Source organism: Mauremys mutica, chromosome 3 (assembly GCF_020497125.1).
Source record: "Mauremys mutica isolate MM-2020 ecotype Southern chromosome 3, ASM2049712v1, whole genome shotgun sequence".
NCBI classification, from domain to species: Eukaryota; Metazoa; Chordata; order Testudines; family Geoemydidae; genus Mauremys; species Mauremys mutica.
Genome location: NC_059074.1, coordinates 32445168 through 32460912, shown reverse-complemented (window position 1 = coordinate 32460912; position 15745 = coordinate 32445168). Strand labels below are relative to the sequence as shown.

The window sequence follows — 15745 nt, the reverse complement described above, 5'->3', positions numbered from 1 at the left end:
TCTACCGTGCATGGTCCTGTAGAACATCGGACTTCTGGGTCCTATGCACGGTACAGATGGGATACTCTCTCCAGTTCTCCACCTTCCCCGTCTCTCTTCAGGGACCCCTCTCACGAGCAACTCCTTATGCAGGAGGTCCGTTCACTCCTCGAGATGGGGCGGTGGAGGAGGTTCCACCGGAGCTAAGGGGAAAGGGGTTTTATTCTCGTTACTTTCTAATCCCCAAGTCAAAGGGGGGCCTCCGACCCATTTTAGACCTTCGTGGACTCAATAAATTTATGGTCAAACTCCAGTTCCACACAGTCTCTTTAAGCACTATAATCCCATCACTGGATCTGGGAGATAGGCATCCTTCATGTCAAGGGCAGCATACCAATTTCCATATCGTCATCCATCTGGCACACCGCCGCTTTCTCCACTTTGTCATAAACCAACATCAGCACCATTTCACGGTTCACCCGTTCGGCCTGTCCACAGCCCCCCGAGTGTTCACAAAATGCATGCAGTGGTGGTGGCCTTCCTGTGCAACAGGCAAGTTCAAATGTACCTGTACCTCGACAACTGGCTACTGACAGGTCGTTCCAAGGACAAGGTCCAGTCCCACGTGACAATGGTCATGGACACCTTTCACAGACTGGGACGACTCCTCAATGTACCCAAATCGTCACTCATACCTACGCAAAGGATAGAGTTCATGGGGGCAGTGCTAGACTCAGTACAGACAAAAGCGAGCCTTCCAGAGCCCAGGTTCCAAGCCATAGAGCAGATTGTCAAAACAATTCTTCAATATCCCACCACAACAGTCAGGTGTTACCTACAGCTAATAGGGCATATGGCAGCATGCACGTATGTGGTCAAGCATGCCCGACTGAGACTCAGGCCCATATAAGCGTGGCTTGCACTGTCTTACTGCCTGTCCCGAGACCCGCCCTGGACCTTGTGGTGACGGTCCTGGGGCAGGTACAAGAATCCCTGCGTTGGTGGCTGGACTGACCAGTCCCCTTCGCCAAGCCCCAACCTTCTCTGACGTTAGTAACAGACGCATCAGATCTGGGCTGGGGCGCACACTTAGGGGATCTGAGGACACGAGGCTTGTGGTCGAGGGACAAGATACCTCTCCATATCAACCTGAAGGAGTTCAGAGCAGTTCGTCTGGCCTACCAAACCTTTCACACCACTTTGCAAGGTCACAGTGACAGTCCTGACAGACGACACCACTGCCATATTCTACATAAACAGGACAGAGCCTGGTCCTCACCCCTCTGCCGCGAGGCTCTTCTCCTCTGGGACTTCTGTATAGCCTGATCTGTTCAGGTGGAAGCTTCCTACCTTCCAGGGGTACGGAACGAGCTGGCAGATCGCCTCAGCAGGTCCTACCATGTTGCATCGCAGGCGTACATGAACAAAGCTCAGCAATCAGTGTGATTGGCAGCAAAGTCATTTATTTCTCTCCAGCATGCTCTTATATACAATTAAGGCCAGGCAATCAAGCAGTTGCTAATTGGTTAATAAGGTACACACAAGCACAGCTGTAACTTCATTGGGTAATTGCCATTCTGTCTAACCTTCTAATTTATTATCCTGTTACTGCCTACCAGCAGATAAGAACTAGCCTCATCCTTGAAACTTGCATGTCAGTTTCTCACACTCTCATGCACAACAATCCCACACTACCACGTGCACGATTAGTCAATCAGATTGAACATCATACAGTCAGTCTTCCAAAGATGGGGTTATCCCCAAGTACACCTCTTCACCACCAAAAGCAACACACAGTGCCCTCAGTTCTGCTCATTCCAAAACCACAGTCCGGGCTTGATTGCTGACGCATTGCTAATACCGTGGGGGGAGGGGCTGAAGTATGCCTTCCTTCCTATCCCGCTGGTTTACCGGGTCCTTCCCAGAATTTGCTGGGACAGGGCGACGGTAATCATGATTGCCCCATCCTGGCCATGGCAGCATTGGTACATGGCCCTACTAGAGCTGTCCATAGATGCCCCAAAAGCCCTGCCCCTCTACCCAGATCTGATCACGCAGGACCACAGGCACCTTCTCCACCCGAACCTGCAGTCTCTGCATCTCATGGCTTGGAAATTCCGTGGCTAAATCCCATGGAGAGCCAGTGTTCTCAGTGAGACAGATTCTGCTCGGCAGTAGGAAACTTTCCACTAGGGCTACCTACCTGGCAAAGAGGAAAAGATTTTCCTGCTGGTGTGAACCCAAGCGCCTTCAACCACTTCAGGTTTCTATCCCAGTTATTTTGGACTACCTCCTACACCTTAAGCAATAGGGTCTGTCCCTTTCGTCCATCAGGGTGCACCTGGCGGCCATTTCAGCTTTCCATCCAGGGGAGTCTGGGCACTCGGTGTTTTCAAATCCCATGGTGGGAGGATTCCTCAAAGGGCTGGAGAGGGTATTCCTGTATTCTCGCCCGCCAGTCCCAACCTGGAACCTGAACCTAGTCCTCTCCAAACTCCTGAGCCCTCTGCTTGAGCCCCTGGCCACTTGTTCCCTCCTCTACCTTTCTTGGAAGGTGGCATTCCTGGTGGCCATTACATCAGCAAGGAGGGTGTCCGAACTGAGAGCTCTCACCTCCGAACCCCCTTACACCATGTTTCGTAAGGACAAGGTGCTGCTTAGACTGCGATCTCCTAATTCCACGTGGGACAGGACATTTGCTTGCCGGTGTTCTTTCCAAAACCCCACACGAGCCCGCGATACTGCAGCCTACATACGCTGGATGTTCGAAGGGCCTTAGCATTCTACATAGAGCGCACAAAACCTTTCCGCAAATCAACCCAATTATTCATTGCCAGAGCCGATAGAATGAAGGGCCTTCCAGTCTCTGCGTAACGCATATTGTTCTGGATCACAGACTGCATTTGCACGTGCTACGAGCTGGCCAAGGTCTCAGCCCCAGCGATTACAGCCCATTTGACCAGAGCGCAGGCATCTTCGACTGCCTTTCTGGCTCAGGTCCCCATCCAGGAGATCTGCAAGGCAGCCACCTGGTCTTCATTGCACATGTTTACAGCTCACTATGCTGTCAACCAACAGGCCAGAGATGATGCAGCGGTCAGCAGAGCTGTTCCGCAATCGTTCCATAACTCCTACCCTCCTCCAATGGTGAGCTTGGAAGTCACCTAATTGGAATGGACATGAACAACACATCTCAAAGTTACAAGAGGTAAGTAACAGTCTTTTCAGCATGAGTAACTGGACTGGTTATCTGCTGCATTATTTTATTTAACAGTTTCTCCAGGCAGCCGAATAGCATGGGCCATAGCCAAGAGACTCTGAAGGATGTGTGTTCCACTTGTTCAACTACTGACTTCTCTAAAAGCATTTCCAGTGTACCCTTTTATCTCATTAACAAACGAAGACAAATGCAGGATAGTTTCAAAGGCAAAGGTGTTTAGCACCTGAGCTTGGGACACTTCTGCATGTCTTGTTGCTTGTCACTCTTTCAACAAGCATGTAAAAGGTACATTTTTGATTTAACTAAGTTTATATGCATATCTTTGCTGCATTATTGTAATGTGTGTTACTCTGTGCTTTCACAACACTCACTTATGCCTCGTCCTCAAGGAACAAATATATATTAAATCACTCTCTGGTTTGCATTCAGTGTTGCTGTATGTCCGAAAGGAGTCGGAAGAAGTCTTCGATGCGCTTATGCTAAAGACACCATCTCTGAAAGGTCTAATGGAAGCTGTAAGTATCAGGGCAGTTCATAAAACCTTATGCTCATGGCTTCACAGACCGGACACAACACCTGGTTCCCTATTGTTAGACCCTAAATACTTGGAGTATGACTGAGCTTGAATCATAGCCACAGCTTGAGTCATGTAAATATTTCTGTTGCTTCCAGTTAAAAAGTAGGGGCTGGTTCTCCACCTAAGTGACCTTTGAGTACAGGAGAGAACACTGCAGTTAACTCGTCAGCTTCTACTTAAAGCTGACTTTGAAAAATAGAGCAAGCAAAGAGAATTCCTTACTGGCATCCTTCATTGGTGCTGAGGTGGGGTTAGCTCATCGGGGAGCAGCTAAGTCTTCGGTGGGCTCCAGTGAGCTTAGCGATAGTTCCTCATACATTCTAAGTAGTGATCTCAGTCAAGAATAGCTGGATTCTAGAAATATTAAACACGCTTGCTTGGGATCTATTTTTCTATACTTAAGAATTCACCGTTTGAATAATCTCCACCAGGGGCGGCTCTACAAATTTGGCCGCCCCAAGCAGTCATGCCCGGGAGGCGCCCCCGAGCCGCGGGAGCAGCGGACCTCCCGCGGGCATGACTGCGGAGGGTCCGCTGGTCGCGCGGCTCGGCTGGACCTCCCGCAGCTGCGGGCAGTTCGCTGGTCCGGCGGCTCCGCTTGAGCTGCCGCAGTCATGCCTGCGGGAGGTCCAGCCGAGCCGCGGGACCAGCGAACCGTCCGCAGTCATGCCTGCGGGAGGTCCACTGGAGCCGCCGGCCGAGCGTCCCCTCCGCAGTCATGCCTGCGGCAGGTCCGCTGCTCCCGGGGCTCCGGTGGACCTCCCGCAGGCATGACTGCGGCAGGTCCGCCGGCCCAGCCTGCCGCCCCCCCGGGAAAGGGCCGCCCCAGGCGGGTGCTTGCCCCGCTGGGCTCTGGAGCCGGCCCTGATCTCCACATAAGAAAGCAGATGTGGCTTAAATATTCATGTGACTAGTGATTTTTTGGGAGCCTCCATTTTTGTGTGTCCAACTTAAAGACCTCTTAAATGGGTTTGATTTTTGAAGAGTGGGTGCTGCTCAGCACTCTGTGAACATCAGGCACCTTTTAGGTGGCTCAGACTGGACGTCCAAAATCTTGATGCACCCAAAATCACTAGTCACATTGGAAAATATACACTTCTAGGTTTGTTTTTCATGCAGATCTTCTTTTCACTGAGCGGCAGAAGACACTTTTTCAGATTTTCCCATTGCTATCAAAACTAATCCTCAGGGTCCTACTGTGTGACTGTTTTTCATAGTTGGGGGGTAACATTTTAATTAGTTGCTGGAACAGTTTCTGGAGCATGTTCAAATTACTTTTATTTTTGTCAGTCTCTCATTACTTTCTGTTTTCCCTCCAAGCCTAGCAAATTGTATCCTCATTCCCAGGGACTATTTTAATGCTAAATTTCAAGGTGTTTTTGAACAAGGGTTACAGCAAAATAGCTATTTTTGCAATGAGAAAAGTGGTGGGTTTTTTATTATCCATAATAAAAAATGGCTGAAGGGATTTTGCTTTAACTTTATATAGACATGCCCACATGCACTCACAAATAAAATTATTCTTTAGTCTAAGACCAAGCCTGGAAAACATAAATTAAAATCAGAAAGTTGTGAGCATGCGAAAACAGGGAGGTGGGAATGGAAACTGCTGTGCACCCTTAACTGTAGCTCTTGCTGCTGGCTACAATAGTGTGAGTTTTAAACTCTGTCTGTGCTGCACCACAATGTAGATTACAGGGGTGTGAATCACAGAGCACACCAAAAATTTGTGCTTTAACTGCTCTGTGTGGAGGCTGCTGGTACAAACTAAAAAGGTCTGGTTTCAAACAGGACTACGTTAACACAAGCTAGATACCTTCTTAGTTTGCACCAGCGGCCGCCATGCAGGGCAGTTAGTGCATGAAATTTTGGTGCACTTTGCAATTCACACCCCCATAGTCTGCATTGTGGTGCAGTGTCGACAAGCCTTAGACTGCAAAATATCACCCACTCCTCCAATTCCCCACTGGGGTGCAAGGAAAGTGTAGAGGTTACTTTGGGGAGTGCCTGTTGAATTTACAACATTGAAACTTCTTGGTCATTTGATTTTACTTGCTTGGTCTTTGTCCAACCGGTGCCTTGTTAAGGTTGAAGGGTTTGAGTGCTATCACTTTGATATCACCTTATTAGCCTTAGCCTTGGGATCCAAAATCCATTCCCTAATCTGAGATTCCATTATGGCTGTTGTGATTTGTACTTGCATCTAATCTTTGGGGGTAAAAGGGGGAAGAAGAGGAGTTTATCAACCTAATTGTAGCATGTTCTACTCAGACCCTGATGTAGGAGCAAGCAGAATGTCTGCACTAGAACAGATCTAAATCAGGGAATCCCCACCTGTTACTGCTTAATGCAAGATGGATATTTGCTATCAGTGTGAGATTAGAACAAAAACAAACTGTAGCTAAAGCAGCTTGCCAAAGAAAATTGGATGTAGAACAATAGCAACCACTTTGTTACGGGTTTTATGGTGGTTTATGTAATAAAATACTTAATGAGGTGACTGCTGTTTTTTATACTGAGCTCGTTTTGCCAGTTTTATTGTGGGATATTTTCAGTCATCTTCTTTCCTTAGCAGAGCATGTGAGTTCCTCACCTCATCGCTTCTGGGAGGTGGGAGTGTAGCATGTCCTGCCCTCTCCCAGGGGTTTCTCCATTGATGCTTCCCCTCTTCTAGACCACCCCCACCACTCTGAAATCACGAGAGTGTAACTTCAGTAATAGACCTGGTTGGGGTGCCCAATCCCTGTCTCTTGCACAGACAAAGAACAACACTGGCTTCCACTGGCGGGCTGTAAAGTAGCTCCTGAAATCGGGAAAGTTGTGCAAAACATATGTAAAAACCAATTCAACTACCAGCGTGTTATCTTGAGTGCAGAGAGGGCTGAAGTGTGATCAACAGGGATCCTAGAAATCCATTTGACATGGAAAAATGCAGAATTTGCGATTTTATAGGGACTCTTCAGTTTCTACATTTTTTTTTAAAGTACATAATTAATAACTATATTTTATTGAAAGTACCAGTGTCACCTATTCAATGCGCAAAACCTCCCCCTCTTGTGGTTGATCTTTTTTTAAATGTGCATTAAATTTACATAGCTAAACATACTCTAATAACCTCTCTATACCGGGAACAGTTTGTGACAGATTGGACCCCCCCTTCTGGGATGCCACCTGGTGTGCTGGGGTTTAACTGAGCCTCCCCTGCCCAATCAGCCTGGGTTCCCTCTCCCCGCTTTGATGAATTAGGCTCTCTGGCCTCTTGACACACCCACACCCACACACACACCCCTGCTGAAGTCAGCTCTGTGTGAGAGGGCTCCCCCAGCATATGCCCACCCCTTTCGGGAGACAAACCCACAATACTACTGTCTTGCACTGTAGAGAAATATTTGTACAGCGCAAGCTCACAAAATTTGCCCTCTTCCTCAGTGTGAAGAGAGATGTGCACGACTTCTTGCCCCCCCGTTAGAAATTACAAAAACTGCGTTTAATAATAAACAAAACAAATGTTATTAACTACCAAAGATAAATTTTAAATAATATAAGAGATAATAGACAGACAGAACAAAGCAGATTACTGACCAAATAAAGCAAAATACTCAAGCTAAGCTCAATATACTTAAGAAACAAGTTAAGAAATGTAATTTCTTACCCTAAATGTTGTTTTAGGCAGGTTGCAAAGTTTCTGTGGTTCAGAGTTCCAGGTATATTTTCTTTCTAGCCTGAGATGGGGGCCCAGCCTGGACTCACCCCACACCCTTGCTTGCCTCCCTTCAGGTGGCTTTAGCAGTGCTTCTTTCTTGGGCAGACAGGCCATGGAGAGGAGGAGCCTCGTTTGCCTTCCTCCCCACCCTTAAATAGGATTTACATAAGGTGGGAATCCTGTTTCCCAAATTTGACCCCTACCCCCTTCCCTTCCAGTGGAAAGTTATGAGAAGTCCCAGGTAATGTTTAGTATCAGGTGACAAGACCACCTGCCTCTGTAGGATCACAGTGTCCATGAGTCAGTGGCAGTACGGAGTGTCCGCAGGAACACCAAGCCTTTTCACAGTTCATTGTTGTCACTGATGGGCCATCCTCCTTGTCTGGCTTTTTCCGTTGTTATACCTGAAGTGTTAGCAGTGGGCGTCACCCAAAGTAGCATAGTTGAAATACAAACACATAGTCAATATTCTTAACTTCAGATACTGAAATGATACAGGAATACAAATTGGATAACCACATTCAGTAAATTATAAGCTTTCCAATGATATCTTACAAGGCTCACTCTGTTATGTCATATTCATATCATAAGTATATTTTCATGAAGAATATGGAGTGAAACATCGCAGGTTACATAATGGAGTATAGGCTTTTGTGTTTTAAGGCATCTCAAATTTCACTTCAGCCTCCAGATGTGAGTAAAGTTATGAAAAGATGCTGAAAACTTTAAAAATCACCCCTTAAGACCGTGTCACTGAGTTTGGCAAGGACAAATTTCACATGGCTGGTGATGTGCTGTACTGTTTGCAGCAAGGCTGGAGATTACGTTCAAAGGCAGACAATTGTAGAACACATGGAAAGTGCTAAACATAAACAGAAAAATGAAAATGAGACTGAAACAGCAGGGCCATTGACAACAGTAAAATAAGGAAGAAGTAAATATCTTATAGAGCTGGAAGGGACCCTGAAAAGTCATTGAGTCCAGCCCCGCTGCCTTCACTAGCAGGACCAAGTACTGATTTTGCCCTGGATCCCTAAGTGGCCCCTTCAAGGATTGAACTCACAATCCTGGATTTAGCAGGCCAATGCTCAAACCACTGAGCTATCCCTCCTCCTTAAAACAATGCACTGTGTCTGGATCATTCCAGCATTTTACAAGAGTAAATACATCAATAAAACATTGTGTTCAATTGATATATTGTGGCTAGGGAAACTAAAGTTCAGCATTTCATTTTACTTGCAGAAAAATGAGGGGTTTTATCGGAGAATTTTATTTATTTTTTTATCACGGAAAACTAAGATCCCTGGTGAGCGATGCCCGTTTTTTTTAAGGCCTGTTCTGCCATACATAAAGCCACCATGGTGTGGAACCCAGTTACCACCCGATAGAGGCGGTCCTAGTTAAAACATGTTTCAGTTGTTTTGTTTATTGAAATCAGAGGGTTTGCTCAGTCATGAGAACAATTTTATTTAGTTGTTTAAATATGGATGTTTGGAAAATTTGACCAGGAACTTCAAAGTGAAAATAAGAAAATTTAAGCATTGAAACTGATTGCATTCCTGTCCTAGTAATTAATCCGCTGGTAAACTGGAAATAATTAAAAATTGTCATGTCCTGTTGATTGGATTACTTTTTAGGAATCAAGTATCAGAGGGGTAGCCGTGTTAGTCTGGTTCTGTAAAAGCAGCAAAGAATCCTGTGGCACCTTATAGACTAACAGACGTTTTGCAGCATGAGCTTTCGTGGGTGAATACCCACTTCTTTGGATGCAAGACATTCTTGCATCCGAAGAAGTGGGTATTCACCCACGAAAGCTCATGCTGCAAAACGTCTGTTAGTCTATAAGGTACCACAGGATTCTTTGCTGCTTTTTAGGAATGTCAGTGTCAGTCTTGCAAGGCAGGGGTTTTGTTTGATTTACATCATTGTGTCATGCATCTGAGTAAAAGTGAAATACAAAGTGGCCTACAGTCTCCCTGATTTAGGGACTGTTTTCTTTTTATGTTCTAGATATCTGACAAGTACGATGTTCCTTTTGATAAAATTGGAAAAATCTTCAAGAAATGTAAAAAAGGGTGAGTATGTCTTAAGCATCTACCGCAGCTTTCCAAAGAAAGGGTGATATCTTGCGTTATTGTCCGGCCCTTAGGGAAAAAATACACATTATAAACCCCCTGCATGCACACATGCTCCCTTCATACACAGCACAGATGCTAAATCTGTTCCAAAATTCATAGATTGATTGATTACAAGACCAGTAGGGACCATTTGGATCATCTAGTCCGACCTCATGCATAACACAGACCACAGTACTTCCCTGAATTGATTCCTGTTTGAACTAGAGCAGATCCTTTTTTTAGGAAAATACCAGTGTTGATTTAAAAATTGCTACTGATGGAGAATCCACCACTGCCTTTAATTCCCTCACTTTGTTTGTTTAAAACAAAACAAAAACAAAAAATCCCTGCACTTTATTTCTAGTCTGAATTTGTCTAGTTTCAGCTTCCAGCCATTGGATCTTGTTTATACCTCTGTCTGCTAGATTGAAGAGCCCTCTGTTATCAAAATTCTGTTCCCTGTGTAGGTATTTACAGACTGTAATCAACTCTCTCCTTATCTTTCTCTTTGTTAAGGTAAATATACTGAGCTCCTTGAGTCTTTCACTGTAAGGTTAAGGCATGTTTTCCACCCCTTTAATCATTCGCATGGCTCTTCTCTGAACCCTCTCCAATTATTTATCCCCTTTTTTTAAATTGTGGACACCAGAACTAGACACCGTATTCAGTCCTTAAAGTTTGCATGCCTTTGGAATGTGCTGTAAAGAGCTGTCCTCGTATGAGTCAAAGGACTACAGCAGGACTGCCTAGGAAAGCTGTGAATTGAAAGTGTGCTTTGCTAGCCAAAGGCAGGTCAATTTAGACAGGCATCTGTATCCATAAAGACCATTTCAGGAAAAGAGGAAGTGATCTGATGTGTCCAGATTGCAGCAATTGAACTGCCATCCCTGTTGTGTTTTGTTTTGTCACATCTGTAATTGTTAGGTTGTGTGCAGTGTTGTAGCTTGAATGGTCCCTTGAAATGTTTGTTCACTACTTATGCTAAACAGCCTGTTCCTCCTTGTATTTAGCTGTGACACTCTGGGTATGTCTACACAGCAAAGAAAAACCCACGGCTGGCTTGTGCCAGCTGACATGGGGGGCTCATGGGCTCAGGCTTTGGGGCTGTTTCACTGCTATATAGACTTCTGGGCTCAGGCCTGGGCCCACAGGGTCCTAGAGTCTGTGCTCCAGCCCAAACCCAGATGTCTACATAGCAGTGAAAGAGCCTCACAAGCCCAAGTCAGCTGACATGGTGTCTAGTTGCTGTGTAGACACATACCCTCTGAGTACCTTTCCCAGACATGAGGAGGATCTCGGTGAGGCAGACAAGCTTTTGAGCTAAACAAACAGAAGTTGCTCCAATAAAAGATACTGCCTCACCCACCTTGTCTCTATATTTGTTAGGTGTCCAGCTGAACCAGTTCAGAGCTTTGTGAACTGTTCATGTGTCTTGAAACTGATTTAGCTTCACAAAGATTGTGGGTCAGGAGTGCTGTGTTGGAAAAGGTTTTTCCCATCCCATGAAAACCTTCAAGATTTCAAAAAATTTCCTGTTCTGCTGTGGGACAAACCTCAAACCTTTTGATATTTTCTGCAAAAAATATAGAGGCTGCACCCCAGAATAACTAAAGCCCACTGGTTATGGGACTTGCCTGGGATGCCTCTGGCATCCTGATTCAGAGCAGGGACTTGTACCTGGGTCTACTGCATCCCAGGTGAGTGCCCTGTCCCCCAGGCTATTCCGGGATGGGGTCTGTCTCTCTCTCTCCTGTTGGAGTTGTTCCACTTTTTGTATAAATAAATAAACATTCATTGGGACAGAAAGCAAGAGACTGACTCTCTGGCCCAGTACTTAGGGCATTCACCTGGGATGTGAGACCCCGGTCCAAGTCCCTGCACCAGTGAATATTTATTTATACAAAGTGGAATCGGGAGACCCAGGTCCAAGACCATGCTCTGTCTGTGTCTTGCGTTCAGGTGAGTGTCACAACCAGGTGTGTGTGAGAGAGAGAGACTCTCTCCCAACTCTGTTTTTGTCATTTTTTAGATCATTCTCCTTCCCTTTCCCATTCTCCCTCCCTTGCAGCTCTTTCAAATTGTGGACAATGGTTTGTAAGTGTGGCTTGAAGCCACAGCAGCAACTTTTGAAGCAGATTAGATCAGTTAAACCAGTGGTTCTCAACCTTTCCAGACCACTGTACCCCTTTCAGGAGTCTGATTTGTCTTCCATACCCCAAGTTTCACCTCACTTAAAAACTATTTGCTTACAAAATCAGACATAAAAATACAATCGTGTCACAGCCACACTATTACTTAAAATTGGTTAGATTCTCATTTTTACCATATAATTATAAAATAAATGAATAGGACTATAAATATTGTACTTACATTTCAGTGTATAATATATAGAGCAGTATAAACAAGTCATTGTCTGTATGAAATTTTAGTTTGTACCAACTTCGCCAGTGCTTTTTCTGTAGCCTGTTGTAAAACTAGGAAAATATCTAGATGAGTTGATGTAGCCCCTGGAAGACGTCTGAGTACCCCCAGGGGTACACGTACCCCTGATTGAGAACCACTGAGTTAAATCATGATAGGAGGTGAATTGTCAAAGAGGGGTAGCAGAGATCCCAAGTTATTTCTGGGCAGTCCAGAGGTGTTCTCTTAGCTTTAAATTAGCAACACTTAATGCATTTCTGGTAACTTCTGCACTTTAAACGGTAATACTTACCAGCCTTACTTCCTAGAATCCTGATCAACATGGACGACAATATTGTGAAGCACTATTCGAATGAAGACACCTTCCAGCTACAGATTGAAGAGGCTGGAGGATCTTATAAGCTCACTCTCACTGAGATCTAAAACGAAAGCCATCAAACCTCTGTGGATTTTAAATGAAGGTCTCAGATGAACATTTTTCTGTAATTTAGTCTGCCGGGTAAAACACTAATCACTTTCTCTAGAAGAAACCCAGTGGGTGAGTTCTTCCAGGGATCGGAGCAGTCTTTGTTTAGCAAAGTTGCTACAGTCACGTTTCTGTTCTTCCATAAGGACAAAACAATGCTCATTAACTCAGTGCACTTGAAATGAGTGAACAAAGATATCAGGAATTAAATAATATTTATGTACAAAAACATTAGCAAATGGGGATGGGGAGAGAAGCCTTGAAATAGTGGTGATATTCTAACTTCTATTTATCTATTAAATATTCATATGAGCCTATCAGCTAATGGTGTCTTATTGGACTGCTCTCTGCTAGATGCAGCTGCACAACTCCCATTCATGCTAATGGGAGCTGCAGGTGGATATGGGAGACTAGACTCAATAATGTTTACTGCTGAACAGGGCATGTTGCTGAAATCACTTGTATAATTTTGGGGGGAATGTAAAACTGCCTTGCTCATGAAGAACTTACCTAAGTTACTGTGTGAACTCATTTGACATGAAGCTGTATTGTATATAAGTGCAATATATTTTTGAAGGTTTGTAAATGTGTACATATGAATCATATATAATATATATATATAAAAATATGGTGTTCATGTGTATATACAGTGAATATATGCAATGAAGCCTCCCTAAAAGGATACTATATACAAGAAAACAGTTATTTAAAAACCTAGTATGTGCCAAACCTGAGCGCACATTGTATAGCATGCACAGAGATGACTTGTTTAAAGAGGATTTTCCTAAACAGAAGGAATGATGCCTACTATACAGCAGAGCCCTCTGTACAGTGAGGTGTGGTGGGTTTATTTGGCAGTGTACAACACAAGCTTAAGTTCTACAATGGCTGATACTCATATTCTGTGCCTGTAGTGAGATTGTGTATTCTCAGTCTTGAACCTGAGAGGAGCTGTGGGCTTGTGCTTCCAGGGGATAAGCCAACTTCTTGGGTTTATGAAGAAGTTTTCCCTACGGCCAGCTATTCTGTAACTGCCTGCTCCAGGATTTCCCACACCACCTTCTGAATCTGGTGCTGGCTACTGTCAGAGACAAGATATTGAACTAGATGGACCACTACGCTGATCTGGTCTGGCAGTCCCTATGATCCTGAGAACTTGATCCTGCCGGTGAATAGATAAGGATTGAGAGATTAAGGCCCAAACCACCAGTAGGGCCATGTAGCACAATGCTCGCAATCCAAGAAGGTGTAGGGGGAGTGGGTCCTCCAGGCTGGCAAGCAGCCCATGCTCAGTGTTCATCATGAAGCATCAAGCCTGTATCTGCGAGAAGAGAAACTGAGCAGTGGCTGCCTGTGACCGAAACACTGTTAAATATTAAAATATTTAATATTAAAAAATATTTAAAATTGCTGCTATGCATTGTATCATAGCCTTTACTCTGACTATTCCCCTGTCTTCCAGCACCAGGCCTGTTTCCCCTCCATTACTCCTCAGTGATCAATTTGGTGCAGGGACAGAGATCTGCTGAGCTACTGAGCACTCCATATTCCATGCTGTGTGAAAATCTTTCTGTACAGGTGTTCAGCAAACAGTGAGTGCTCAGTGCTTTTGCAGACTGCAGTCAGCCTGTAGGACTGAACCCTGGAAAAGAAACATGCCGTATAATGCCGTGGGCATATTGATGAGACTGAACCCAACATGTAATCGCTCCTAAGCACATCCTGGTTTTAAGGGAAAAACAGAAGTCTGCTATACTCCAAGTTTCTCTGAATTTACTACAATTTGGGCTTCCATTTATGAATTCAGGGGGGAAATGTTACTGTGGCGAGGGAATTCTTATACACTCACGTAGAAGTGGAAGTTTTATTACAGAATCAGTCTAGGGCTAGGGAAGTAGATTTAGATCATTTATAGACGTAGACTTGATATGAATGTTATTTCTTATCACTGTTATCTTAATGAAGTATGTGACTTAAATTAGGGAGTGTTTTCCACTATAAAATACTCTGGGAAACGGGTCTTGTAATAATAGCAACGTTGTATGTTTTATCAAAGTGGAGTTTTTGGTCTTGCCTACTGTTTTTTTAATTGTATAATTGAAGAGGTATTTTAAACCAAAGCTATTAAATTTTATATGTCCATTTCTAATTCTGACTCTCTCATGTAATTAACAAACTTTAGCCTCCCTTCTGCAATTTTAAAACAAAACCAACCAAAAAAACCCAACCTTGCCTCCTCATTTCTCTTACAGATACCAACCAACAGAGGCGCCCTTTGCTTTGTTTTTTATCTCCTCATAGCAAACCCCAAAACTGTGTTAATATTAATTGGTTTCAAGCCAAATAGATCACTTGAGAGAGTGTGTGTGTGTGTGTGTGTGTGTGCATGTGTGCGCGTACGCATGCATATTTTGACAGTTATTAAGGTAAGGGATCATTGGGCGGCTCCACTGAAATTAATGGCAAAACTCCCATTTGTTTCAACAGAGTCAGGATTTCACCCGTTATTCTTCTAATGACTGTAGAGTTCTGCTGTCACTAGTATTCTAGTTCTTTCATTGAACTGAGAGGTTTAAAAAAAGTTCAGAAGATGTTTCTTTCAGTATCGCCTTCTTGTCATATAGGAAGCATTTTCTAAACTCTCTGTCTGTCCCCGACGGCGTTATGTACTTTAAAAAAACAAACGGGAAGAGCTGCTGCATCATAAGCACCAATTTGCATAGCCTGATTGCACTTTGGTAAACACAGTTGGCTCATAGTTTACAGTTTGGTACCTCTGCAAATGTAATTCTGTCCAGCTGGAGCCTTTACAGCCCAGTAGCCCTGAATGGAACACTGGGCATTACCAGTCCTGCCAGTTCTCAAGGGATCAGCCTCTCCCTACTTTTAGCTGGAACTAGGTCCCAAGGGCTTTCCTAGGGGAGCTGACAGGAGCCTGGGTAGAGTTCCAGTTAAGTAGCTGAATGAGTGGATCCTTCCTTATCTTGTCCAGGGGGGAATTAAACTCACTTAAAATTACTATTTTTTTAAATATATAAACAGCAGCTTTGAGAGAAGCTGGAATGCTGCTGGTGCTTCAGTCGCTCTTGGGAGGCAGCTGACTTCTCTGGTAACCTGTTTACTTGTTTGGAAGATATTTTACTTCTTTACAGCCAGGGTCCCTCTTCCCCATGGCTACTAGGTTAAGCACATCTGTAGCAGAATTGGAACTCAGCACTTTCTCCTAGTGGAAAAGAGGCTCTCATTGGGGAGGAGCAGCATA

At 44.4% G+C, this 15745-nt stretch overlaps 1 protein-coding gene across 6 annotated transcripts in view; it reads left to right on the top strand.

Moving 5' to 3' along the window:
- GRHL1 (grainyhead like transcription factor 1) overlaps positions 1-14633 on the top strand; it is an 85600-nt gene extending 70967 nt beyond the window's left edge. For all 6 annotated transcript variants that reach the window (XM_045009831.1, XM_045009832.1, XM_045009830.1 and 3 more), the window contains 3 exons: positions 3629-3714; positions 9490-9554; positions 12326-14633. In XM_045009831.1, coding sequence (XP_044865766.1) covers positions 3629-3714; positions 9490-9554; positions 12326-12440 — 266 coding nt within the window. In that variant the 3' untranslated portion in view covers positions 12441-14633. The remainder of the gene's footprint in view (positions 1-3628; positions 3715-9489; positions 9555-12325) is intronic.
- Positions 14634-15745: the final 1112 nt, after the last annotated feature.